The sequence below is a fragment of the Tachysurus vachellii genome, chromosome 15, assembly GCF_030014155.1.
Source record: "Tachysurus vachellii isolate PV-2020 chromosome 15, HZAU_Pvac_v1, whole genome shotgun sequence".
In the NCBI taxonomy this organism is placed as follows: domain Eukaryota; kingdom Metazoa; phylum Chordata; class Actinopteri; order Siluriformes; family Bagridae; genus Tachysurus; species Tachysurus vachellii.
In genome coordinates this window covers 6,394,325-6,407,428 of record NC_083474.1, presented here as the reverse complement: position 1 = coordinate 6,407,428, position 13,104 = coordinate 6,394,325, and the positions used below count along the sequence as shown (strand labels likewise).

General features: G+C 41.8%; 1 protein-coding gene across 2 annotated transcripts; it reads right to left on the bottom strand.

The window, feature by feature from the left end:
• Positions 1-43: 43 nt before the first annotated feature.
• auts2b (activator of transcription and developmental regulator AUTS2 b) lies at positions 44-12,754 on the bottom strand. Of its 2 annotated transcripts, none has more exons than XM_060887773.1 (13): positions 12,070-12,754; positions 4,756-5,069; positions 4,418-4,647; positions 4,145-4,189; positions 3,878-3,973; positions 3,528-3,599; positions 3,264-3,293; positions 3,101-3,172; positions 2,789-2,930; positions 2,432-2,512; positions 2,259-2,342; positions 1,947-2,133; positions 44-1,395 (listed from the first exon to the last, which is right to left on the bottom strand). In XM_060887773.1, exons 2-13 carry the CDS (start codon positions 4,847-4,849, stop codon positions 297-299), a joined length of 2,232 nt encoding a protein of 743 aa, XP_060743756.1. In that variant the 5' UTR covers positions 4,850-5,069; positions 12,070-12,754; the 3' UTR covers positions 44-296. The 2 variants fall into 2 exon arrangements, with proteins under 2 accessions (XP_060743756.1, XP_060743757.1); XM_060887774.1 differs by having other exon boundaries at positions 4,439-4,647.
• Positions 12,755-13,104: the final 350 nt, after the last annotated feature.

The following is a 13,104-nucleotide window of genomic DNA, read 5'->3' as shown; positions in this document are numbered from 1 at the left end:
TGTTAACTCAATATTAATCAAACCAAATAAATAAACAAGTCTTTTTTTTCTTAAAATTCTTTTAATTTTTTTCACAAAAAAATGATGCGCCAGTTGCCTGGTAATGAATTGAGTAGCGGACGTTGGAAAAAAAGAACTCTGAATCACCACTGACACTGCAATTAAATGAAAATCTAGACTTAATCTGGATCCAGGCAACAGCCCAGATGCTTTTGCCCCTGTACATTTCCATATTTATCACATATTTGACATGAAGTGCTTGGCTCAGCCTCAGCGAGGCTTGCATTATGTCCCATTCATGGTGCCTCGATATTTCTGTCCGCCAGTGGCGCAGTCCGTCTGGGAGAAGGAGGCCGGATGGGTATTCCAGGCAGCAGAGGGGGTGGAGGGGCATGCATGTAGCCTGCAGGAGGCAGAGACTTGCTCAGAGGGCCGTAGGGTGCAGAATGAGGCAGCGCTAGGCGCGGGAACAGCGGGCTGGCATAGGGTCCGGGCAGGAGGCCGGGATGTGCCAGCTGGGTCTCGAGGGTGGCGTGGTGGTGTAGTGCCAGCAGGCGGCTCCTCTCGCTCTCCTCACGCAGCAGTGCCAGGCGATGGCGCTCCTCCAGCTGGCACCTCTGCTGCTGTTCCAGCGCCAGCGGGTGGAGGAGTGGCTCGCGTGGGTAAACACGCTGCAGTGGGTCGCCCCTCAGCAGCAGCTCCTTGGCAACAGGGTCTTTTTGAGATATGTCCAGACCACGGCTCATACACCGAATCGGATCCCAATGCTGTGGAGAATATGGAAATCGCTCAGCACCACACAGTGGGCTCATCCCAACAAGCGGTGACATTAAACGAGTCCTTTCCAGGCCATGTGGAAATCCTGTCATTCCTAGAGGCACAGGAATGGATGACATGGGCAAAGGATGCATGCCTGGGGTTCTTCGGTCCTGCACTGGTTTCTCCAAGACTTTCAAAGGTGGTTTGATTTCAGGAGAGTCCTGATTCTCTCTCCTCTCCTCCTTCACTTTAACTTGGACACTCTTTGTGTGTTCAGTTTCCAGTCTACTTCTCTTTGCATCTGGCTCCCACTGTGATCCATCACTACTGCGCCTCTCAACTCGAACCCTTTGTTGCTGTTGGGACAAAGTGTCCTCAGAAGTAGACTTCTCCTCTGTAGGACGCTGGTCACCCTTAGCAGGTTTCTCCTTCTTCTCTTGCTGGCTGTCCCTGTGCCTCTGATCCTCTGTTTCTCCACTCTGAGTGGGGGGTTCTTGAGATTGTACTCTTTCTCTGGCTTTGTCCTTGTCTTTTGGCTCAGGAGTGTCTATAGAAGACTGTACTGTTTGCTTATGACTCTGTGGGCTTGTATTAGCAGGTGACAGGTGTCTCATGTTTAACTTCTCTTTTGTGTCCCTGCAGAAAGGAGGTAAAGCATTGTAAGCAAACGGGAAGCAAGTCTATTTATTTTACATAAAAATATTTATATGCATAAATATTCTGTATTACTGCAGTATGTTTCTTTGTCTCAAAGGTGCATGCAGGAAACAAATGAAAAACACTGTGGCCAAATGTTTGTGGACACCTGAAGGCAATATGTCCATGTGCACAAAGCAACACCTATGAAAACATATTTTCAAGGTTGAAGCGGAAGAACCTGAGTGGCCTGTAACGAGCCCTGAACACAACTCCACTGAAAACCTTTAAGATGAACTGGAACACTGACTTCACCCCAGGCTCCCTCACCTGACTATCCATCACTAATGGTATTGTGGTTGAATGGGTTAATCCCCACAGCCACGCTCTAAAATCTAGTGGACAGCCTTCTCAGAAGGGTGGGGATTACTATAACAGCTAAGGGGAACTAAATCTGGAATGGGATGTTCAACAAGCCCGTATGAGTGCCTTTGGTGTCTATTTCCATTAAACAGAACAGATAAATAGAAAGAAAAAAAATAATTTCAGACCTTTCGTGCTCTTCTTTGTTCAACCCAAAGTCTCTCTTGTCCATTACTCTTTCAAGTTCAGGGGGCTGGGGCCAAGCAGGGGGTGTAGGAAAAGAAGAAGGTGTTTGCTGCAGCCTGTTCCAGGGCTCCTGAGGTCCTGCTGAAGATGGCGCTGCTTTACTGTCTTTATTACCGTGTGCAGAACTTGCTGTTTGGAGCAAAGATTTCAGTATTTTTAGAAGTGGTTTTGCAGACTTACATCTTACAACACCGAGAAAGGCCTATAAAAAGAAGGATCGAACAAAAAAAAAAAATCAGGTTTTGATTACTTACTTATTGTGGGATTTCCAAGCCCTCCGAATGCTGTGGAGCTCAGTATTCCCAGACCTCCATACGTTGGTGGCTTACTCAGGGGGTCTACATATTCAGACAAATACAATGTTTAAATGTGTGTTCACAATGATACCTGAGAATTAAACAATAATTACATGGGAACCCAGTCTTACCATGATGAGAGGGGGGGGTATGGAGATTGGTGTGAGGGTGGGGTAAGTATCCATAGGGAGAGACCGAAGGGTGTGTGGAACCTGATAACAGAACACTTGTCAGTCATAATTATTATATTTAAAAAAATATATATATTTACTATAAATATTCTATGTTTTTATTTATTTTGCCCAGATCATTTTCCATGTCTGGTTCACTGAACAGAAAATTGATCATGAGATCTAGAAATGTTGCACAGCTAATGTGAAAATTGTTATAGACTTCCTAGATCTCCACTAAATACTGCTATATAGTAAATGTCCATAATTTCTTTTCTGCTTTTGTGTCACTGCGTTTAACAGAGCCTCATGACTTACCAGCATTGGAAAAGATAGTGGAAGGGCGGGGCAAGTCACGCGGTTGCTGGATAATTCCTAAGAGGCCTGAACCAGAAGGTCGACTCAGGAACTCTGGCTTCAACCCAAAGTCTAGCTTGTGTGGCTCATTTTGCATCTGCTTCTGAAATGCACACAGACAAGAATGGGGCTTAGTGCTCTAGTAGCTATGACAGAAGCCCAAGATCAGTGATCTGGTAAACACAGATGGAGAAAGGCTTAAGGAACAATAGCTTCCAAAACAAACATGATAAGAGTCATGCTACAGTGCCTGTGTTTGATCTGCTAACATACCTTTATTTTCTGCTGATGGTGGTACACCTGCCATGCAATGTGAACATGCATCGCACACCATTTCCCTGGCTTCTGTATAGCAAACACAAGGAAATTACTGTATTTCCGATTTGTACAGATGGCTGAATAATGCTTTATCTGTGGGAAAACGTGCAGCTCTTACCTTTGGTGTAGGACACGCAGAGTCCATCAACTGGAAAACAATAAGCATAAAATATTATTTACTTACTGTTCACTTTTTTTATTTACTTTATATCAGCTTGACTGAAATGTTCCTCAGCATACACATTGTGTAATAGCCGGTTTATTCGTTTCAGTTTGTTCTTAGACCAGAAACCATCTAAATAGTTTAGTTATGTGACAAGCCAATTCCATCAGAACGTTGAAGCTATAATTCAATACACAATAATATTATTTGAAAGCTTACTCTGGATTCCTTCTGTATTAGTGGACGGGGCATTGCCCCTGGTCCGGGAACAACATCGATCGGGTTGGAGGCCTATTATAACAAATCACACAGGTCACACAAAGCACACTGTATCATGGAGTATTATAAAATATATTAAAAAAAAAAGTAAATCATTTGCAAAGTCAGCTAGTCTATAGCATTCATCACAGAAAAGGCTTTTAATATTTAATATTTTATAAACACTATCAAAGATAAATATAGCCAAGTGTAATTTTGAGCAAAAGGATCTTTTAATAATAAATAAAAAATAAATAAAGAAATAAAATGATAACTTGGTCTGTAAGTATGTGTATGTGGAGCTGCATTACCTTGGGCTGGAAGGCTCCTTGCAGAGAGCTGAATATCCCTGTTGGGGGCACCATGGGGGGCATTCCCGGCATTACTGAAGGATAGGACTGAAGTAACTGTGAAAGATGGTGGAATAGTGGGTTATTAGTCCATAAGGTGAGTGATAATGCAATTTTTCTAACTACAAATACGATTTTAATAATGAACTGAAATGAATGAACAGAAAAAATTCCTGATCTAGTCAGAAGTTAAAAGCCACTATGTGTAGAATGAAAAGTAAGACATACATTGTGCCTGTGAAAGGAGTCGACCTTTGGTGGGTATTTGTCAAACTGGAGAGAAAAGAAGAAAATGTTATTTTACAGACCAGAGGTTCAAATCCAATGTTTTTGGTCTAGATATGCAACAACAAATCCACTAGATTTGTAATACAAATCTGGTCCTAATACAGAACCACTAACTATAGTCACATTAGTCCTCCAGTGCAATCAAATTAATTTATACATTTAGAAATGTGACCATTAGGAGAAGAAAACACAGCCTGGTTAGCTCATCCTCACATGTCTGGTGGTGGTACGCACCAGGGGTGCTACAGGACCTGGCAGGATGGCCGGATGAGGGAAAGGGGTGAAGGTGTGCTGGTGTGTGTGTTGGTGTGTGTGCTGGTGCTGATGCTGGTGCTGGTGGAACTCGGTGCGCAGGTACGATGGAGCAGCCACAGGAGTTCCTCTATCCACATTCTGGGAGGCCAGGAAGCGTGAGTTCAGCTCTTGGCGCAGAAGGTCCTGCTCTGTAATTTCAACAATAATGCACACTTAGCTTAGACAAACGCAATATTTCACAAATATCCACACATTTGGAGTGTAAAACATGTAAATGAAAGCATGCTGTGATGTACCTGTATAGGGACCTGCAGGAGAAGAACCGGGCACGGCTAGAGCATTTCCTGTTAAGAGTGGAGGAGGAGCTAAGGCTGCAGTTGGAGAAAACATGGTGCAATCCTGCTGATCCCACAAGCACAGGGGCTTTTATATGACAGCTTTTACTTCGGAAGTTTCTCCTGCACAGTTAGTGTGTGAAGATGTTTTATGTTTTCCTGTGCCTTCTTTTGCTACCAGGAAAGAGGACCGAACTTTAGTCTTCCTTGCGTAAAATCTCCAAACCCAATTTCGTCTGGACTTTTATCTGTAGTATCATTAACATCACTGATATCTGCAAGAGACACAATGAAATCTTGTCAGTACAAACATTTTCCATGCTTTAATGCAACTTTGCTGAAGTATCACAATTTATACCCCTAGTGTTTATTGCCCATCTCTGTGGACTAGTACTGGAACATAAATTCATTCAGTGTAGTGAGACTGCATTATGGACAATAACCTAATTTAGGATGAGGCCACTAATAATCCACTAATTACATTTGATAACATGTTGTTCCAAGAAAGGATGTTAGTATAATGCTATCTGTTTAATGTTGTTAAACAGGGCAGAGCACATTGCAGTAATGCAGCCAGGACAAAAGCAACAGAATAGGGTATGGCAGGGAGGGCCATGTCATTTGAAAGAGCTAATAAAGCAGGGGTTAAGGAAAATAAAAGCGAGCCTTTCTGCTTTTATTGCGGCACCTTTTCCATGACATTACGCTGCCGTGCTCTTTTAATTCTGCTGCACTCAAAGTAAACCTAGCATTTAATGGCTAATGTTGGTGTCACTTTGACATTTACTGGACCTTCCCAGGGGAGCGGCAATAGTGAATGCAAATGGGGCGGAGGCCTGAAATCCCAGGAGGATTGCCGATGTATACAACCTGCAATTACCTCTTTTTGAATGCCACTCATGCACATGAAGATAAGCAGTAAATCTCTTTTGTGTAGGGCTGTCAATTCGGGCCTTTTTCCCTCCTGGAGCCTGTTGTATCTAGAGTGAAAGGTCTTTTGAGAGGTCCATAATGGATGGTTAGGCTCTCTTAAAGTAAAGCTCCTTTTGGGAAGCACCAGGGGTCCATGGAGGAGGGAGTAGTAGGAACAGCTTATTCCTCCTCTGCAGAGCGTCGCTTCTCCCCTGGTGAACAGTTTGTATTGAGCGGGGTGATGCAACCACAGGGGGGTGAGCATGGTAACGCCAGGAAGAACAGCAGACAAGAGCACCGCTGCCTCAAGGAACATGCCTTTGTGCTACAAAGCACTTGAGATATAGACCACAAAATAATCTTTAGTGCACCTTTGTGTAATTGTGGAGCTGGTGGATTTGTGGTGCTTGTGTAATTGTGGCGCTTGTATAAGTGTGGAGCTGGTGGATTTGTGATGCTTGTGTAATTGTGGAGCTGGTTGATTTGTGGCATTTCCAAGGTTTAATAAAAGAGATGATTGTACAGAAATAATGATATATTGTTCTGTTTTGGCTCTTGCATGTTTAATTAAACCCAATCAGGGTTTTTTTTTTATAAAAGAATATTTACTTAATACATTGTGAGCTGATGAGCTGCATTTTTCTGCTTTGTTCAAACCATTTAAACCTTTTAAATTCAGTTCTCTGCATTTATTTCTGAAATCAAATACTGACTGAAGTATTACTACAACCATTTTAGACGTTTAGAAAATTTGATGCTGCCACTTTACTGAATTTCCTGATTGTGACTCTAAGTGCTTATTTCCAGTTTGAGTCATGGTACATTAATGTTCCTTTGATGAAGGTTAGGTATTAGGGTTAAGCTTCTCAAGCTGTCAGCCCACCAGCAAATGTGTCTTCCTATTTCAATCGGCGCCTCTCTTGTCCAAGCAGTTTTTGTCATTCATCAACCCCATTACTGAGCTAAACCTCCCAGGCATGCTGAGTCTAATGGCCTAATCCCTCCAATCACACAAAGGTGAGATTAGCTGAAGGTTAAATACTCTTGTTCTCTACATTTTTGTCTTGCTTAGAGTGACAGGAAAATCTTGTGAAGGAGCCATTGCAAGAGGTTTCTGTGTACACAAAAGAAAAGATTCAGAGGATTCAAAAATGGTCTGAGGTAAAGCTTGCGTAAAGACGGAGAGGAGAGTAAAAAAGTGTTTACGCTGGCAACAGTGGACAAGGGACAGCCTGTAAAATCTCCTGCTACATGGTGGTTTGTGGACAGAACTGCCTAAGTGCAACTGGCAAATGACCGAAACAGAGAAACAGTTGTTCTTGCACGCTGATAGTTTCTCGTGTTGCTTTTAGTTTAGCTGTGAATGAGGCCCAGTCAGCTAAAGGGGCATCTGGTCCAGAACTGTTCTCACATATACAGCAACATATGTCCAACATTTGAGTATTACATGAAGTTACTGCATTCCAGTGCAGCAGACACTTAAACTGAATAACTTTCCAGTATTTATTTTACAAGCAATAAAATAACCTTTGATCTACAGTTCATAATATTTAGAGAACAGGACGAAATATATCAGAAGGTAAAGAGGAGAATATGTTATGAGACACACAAGGTTTTTAATTTAGTTAAAATCTATACCTTTGAGTCCTCCACAGATATCTACTGCAATGCAAACTTTACATCTTTGCAGAGCTGCTGCTTTAAGTGCGGAACGTCTGCAGTCCAGCTAGAGTGTAACGAGCTGGGTTAATGAAATTTTCCTCCAGTGGATTTCTATGTCTCTCAAATAAGGCACCAGGGAGCTCTTTCTGTATACTCTACTTCTGTCTGAAAGTTCACTGTCTGTGGTGTAGGGTAACACACAGTCTAAGCGAAGACTTCCCTTATGTCTCTGCCTCTCTCTCTCGCTCTCTGGCAAGAAAACACACTCCCCCAACACTAAGTCTGTTTGATGTCGAATGCACCACAGAACATTACTAACATCAATCACAATTTACAAGGCACTGAGTTCTTACACACCAAATTAAATAAGAATTTTCGAACATCGTTTTCAACACGATTGTACTGTTGTTATTAACAGACTATCTAGACCTGAGAAAACTTTGGCTGCATTCAATAAAACATACTGGGTTACTTGAGCAAAACAGCCTTGGCATCGAAGATAATCCCTTTCTCAATGTACTGTGTAAGACAGAAGACTTTGAAAAGAACACATGAATTGCAGCAAGCAAATTGGTCCATGCCAGGAAATAGGTGAGTGCGCTGGCATTGAGCTCTTCCATTATTTAGCGGTCAGGTTTCTCTCAGTTAGAGATTAGCGGCAGTGATGTAGGGCGGGCATGCACACAATAGCTGTCAATGCCTCTGGGATGTGTCGTGCCGCCTGCTTCCTAGAAACCAATCCCCCTAGTACGCTAGTATAACAATCTGCAGCCCAGAGGACCCCAGGGACTCCCTCCACTCCTTCCTTATAATGGATGGCTTTAAAGAATGACCTTACAAATGAGAAAGGGCTGGGCTGCTTCCACTGGCCCAACATGACGAGCTGCTGCAGTTGCGGCTCTAACGTGTGTGTGGGATCTTAACCCTCGTAAGTTAGGTAGTCAAAGTATTTATTTGAGCCGCGCTGAAAGCTCCCGAATGAGCAGCTGTCTTGCTGATCTCTCAACAGAGTCCACCTTGGCTGCACACCATCGCTCCCTCCCCTTCACTGATGCCTGGCTCAGCTCAGGTTACCACGAGAACAATGTGAACCCTGTGCAGGCTCTGCAGTCTCTCAGGATCCATCTGTACTAACATTCATACCTATGTCTCTGCTGGACTGAGAATTAATATATCATGCAGTGGCCTTGGATGGGTTATTTCCTATGCATCATCTATGAGCCAGTTGCAATTAAGTCTGCACTTAAAGCTCTGCCTTCTTGGCCTGGCAACAGAAAGCTTTTGTGAGAAATCCCTAATATTAAATTAAAAATAGATGTTATTCTAGAGTTGTGGTTAAAAAAAAAAAAAAAAGAGACATTTATGGCATTGTGCCCTGTATCATATCTTTTTTTTTTAAATGTAGTGTTTGAAATGTATGCAGGACAAACTTGAAATCATGAGATATTTGGGGATATATATATATATATATATATATATATATATATATATATATATATATATATATATATATATATATATATATATATATTTTCCAGGTTACACATTTAAACATAACAGTTTTACTGCTGTACATATTTGCACCGATTCCAGTATGAGTAGGCCATTCATAGCCTTTAAATGAGGTTTGACATTCCATTGCATGTTGGTTTTTCCGCATTAAGAGCTCTGGCTATGAATCTGTAGAGGCCAAATGCCTCACTTTCTTGGAATGCCTCACAATAGTTCTTGGAAAATTTAGAGCCCTGAATGTGCAGGAAATGGATTTTGTATCAAAAGCTTTCAGGCATATTTTATAACAGGCTTTCCAAAAGTCCTTTGCAAAGAGTTTTCTGTTGACAAAGTATTAAAATAAAAATAGAATATACAAGCTACCATTGGGTTGCAACAACATTAATGGTGTCCATGTCAGGACACATGAGATTTCAACACCTTAAGCAGTACATCATGTAGAGCCCATGTGAGCCTACATGAATGGATACATTCTGCATGTCCTTTTAATAAACATAGATCACAGTAGTTACAAAGGTGCAAAAACCTTCGTCCATGGCCAGCTGCCACACAATGTGAGCAATACCGAAGCTGGGGCCAAAAAACAGTTCCACAAATAGCCGCTCCAGTTATTCCAGGCAGTGACAAGGTAAGACTTCTGCGCTGAGGGAAGCTGTCAGCATTTGACAGCTGGGTTTCAGCCAAGTGGATGAGCTGCAGTTTAGCTCTGCTGGGACCTTATCTTACTTTAAATGGTACCTCAGCAGAAGCGCCATACCAACAGCACAGACACATATCCCATATCAACAGAATGCTAATGTAACTAGGCCACCACCAACCAGAGCATGAACCCATGACTTTTAAACCTTTTAAAGCTTACATGCTTTAGAGATCAGTGCTATCAGTCACAGAGCGACTAACATTGCTCAGTGACGCTGTTACAGTGGCTGCACCATGTGATATTAGATATCATAAACCAGGGATAATCAAACTGGAGTCATACAACATACAGGCAGTAAGTGTTACATCACATAAGACTATATTTGGAAAATAGTTCTCTATAGATTGCTGTTTAAAGCTTGGTAATCGTCACAGCTGTCCTTTTAAAGTGGATTCCAAGAATTACTTTAAGGAAAATTGGCTGTAACTTAAGAAAATGCCCTTTAACTCAAGTGCACTATGATGGCCCATAGGCGTTGCAAGACTCAAATATACCATATGATGCAACTGGATAAATCTATGAAAAAATAAAATGCTTTCCAGTCAGTCTGGGTTCTGCGTCCAATTATAGATCCTGCACAGTGGCATTTAGTCACAAGGAAGGTCTTTAATGCCTCACACCTCTGGCGTTATCTGTTAAAGGAAGGTATCGGCATTCACTAGCATTTCACGTGGAGCTCTGGCTCAGCAGGTTGATGGTCACCCCGACCCTGGAATCCCAGCAGGCCTTGCTTTCAGTGTTTGGGGTCACAAGCCAGGCTTTGTCTCCTGCTGACACATGTGCTAGACAGCACCTTTTTTAAAGCACCGTCTCTAATTTAAAGACCTAAATACCATTAACCAACACTGGAGACCGTATAACCATAATCTTTTTACGTTCTTAAGTGCTTCGGTTTTCACAGTCTTAAAGAGCAAAGGCAACACAAAGCAAATGTTAATGTATTACCTCAGTGGTCGTATTTTACCTCTTATGACTGTCTATTAAATGCATTTTAGTAACTGCATTTATCAAAATGTCATGAGTAACAAAGTCTCTGTAACCTTCACTAATGTTGACATGATTCATAGTAATGGTTCTGTCTTCCAATCCAATTATTTTAGCGATTACTAGCACACAGTTGGCTTACCACACACACTTCCTTAAGTTATCAGGACACTAATTGGTTAACAAGATATTGCATTTTGCAGTCTTCTCCTTGGTCCTTGGGGATTTCTCACCATGCCATCTGCTCAAAGCTAATAGGAGATATAACGTTTCTATATTTCAGCAGCACTCAGACACACAATAACATTACAGATCTGAGATGATTTGAGTGAAATGGAGTAAAGTCTGGCGTCTGAGTTTGATTTTTCTTTTTTTATCAGAACAAGTATGCCCATTTTTTATAAACTTTGGGAGACTTTAATAAGCTGTCCAACGAATAATCAATCTAATGGAACGTTATTATAGCAATGTCAACACACTAGGACTTGTTTCACAAGCTACTGGAATATTAAATGTCTCTATAAAACACATCACATATCCTAAGAAGCACCATGTTTACAGCTTTTAGTGAGTGCTCAGGGCCTCATAAATTACACTGAAAAGAACATCCTGAAAGGAACAGGGTAAATAATTGCACTTAGTCAACTTGTGAGTTTATTTACGGTTAAATCTCAGCTAAGCTGTCCTTGGTTAAAAAGAATCAAAAGAACTCATCATGGTGAGGAACTACTAAAATGACCTTGCCATTAATGGATGTTCAGGTTATAACAGGGCTCTTGTCTGCTGTGTGAAAATTTGTGCTAATGTTGACTGCGGAGGTTATGACAATTTCAAGTAATTGGCTTTACGTGATATTTTAAGCCACATAAACATGATAGTTTGACGAGTTGTGTGTATTTCAGTCTATCAAAAAGCAAACTGAGGGTTCTTTCTTATCACATGGTTTGATTGTATGCAGAAAATCGAAGAGAAACCTCAGAACAATTAGTTCAGATATTATTGTAATATAATGCATTGTCGCATTAAGTAAAATCCAAATGATGTCCTGTCTGGGAAATAAACAGAAATGTGTTTCAAAGCATTCTCCAGAACCAAGTACATGGATTCATTTGATATTAAAACTCTAATGGCATGCATAGAATAGATAGATAGATAGATAGATAGATAGATAGCATACTGTCTGGTAATAACAAAGAAATGGTATTAAATACAGTTGAAGGTTGAGAGTTAAAGGACATATATGAGGTTATTATTATTATTATTATTATTATTATTATTATTATTGTTGTTGTTGTTGTTGTTGTTGTTGTTATTGTTGTATAGAACATTTGAATCTTTATTGGTTAGTAGTTATGACAGTTTATGTCAAGTAAACAGTGAAGTAGGTTTGCAGGTCTGATGTTGGCAATGAAACCTTTTTCTTTCAACGTGTTTCTGTCTATATTAAAATCCCGATGTTTTACCGTCTAGTTTATTTGACTGAAGCCATTTTGATGTTTACTTACCGAATTCACAGACAAAACAGTACAAAGAGGGACATGACGTTCCGCCTGCTCCTCTTCTGCGTTATAATCCACAAACACACAACAAATTCCAACAAAGTATATATTTATTCTCAATCCTTCCGTGCGTCTTCCCGTGTGTGTATGTGTGTGTGTGTGCGTGCGCGCGTGCGTGTTTTTGACTCTAGCTGTAGCCCACGTAGCCACGAGTGGAGAAAGAAAGTTGGTGTGTTGGGAAGGACAAAAGAAGCCGCTCAGAAGTCGGAGAGTTTCCGCAGAGCTACGAGACCGTTAAACGACTTTCCCCGCTCTTTTATTCCTCGGATTTAGCAGGATATTAAGACCGGAAAACGACGTTTATTACCACGTCCATTGTTAAGAAAGCTCATATCCATTAAAAAAAACAGCAACAACAACAAAAAGGATCCCTGGAGTGGCGCAGGCTCGGGTTTCTCCCAGATCGCTTACATGTGAAACATTAAATCCGGGTCCGCTGAAGAAGATGAAGATGAAGAAGAAGCAGCAGCGGCAGCGCGTGAGGCCGCCCTTCTTTTACGTGAGGGCGCGCGCGCGTCCAACGCTTAAGGAAGCGCTTTTCCCGCCGAAGCGCGTCTCCGCCACGCAGGTAGGCAGCACGCAGACGAACGATCGATCGCTGAAAAACGAATGCTGTTCTGCACTTCCGTCTCGATCTCCACCCTCAGTAGTGCACTTCCCTCCCTTCCTCTTTCACTCCCTCCCTCTTTCACTCCGTCCCTCCGCCCAGCAGGGTGAAGGCAGCGCAATACACCGACCAGCACAGCAGACACCTGCTCCGAGTCATGCCCTTTATCCCTCACACACACGCACACATAACACACACACACATACACACATTATTTAGCTTACCATCCTTGTGAGGACCGTCCATGTGAGGATCGTCGATGTCTCTGACCTGCAGCTAATTGAAGCTACGTCTACACCTGAATTTTTACCCTAATCATAAACTGAGTATCAAAAAAGAAGGTTTTCCTTTTTAAGGAACTGGGACAGGTCAGA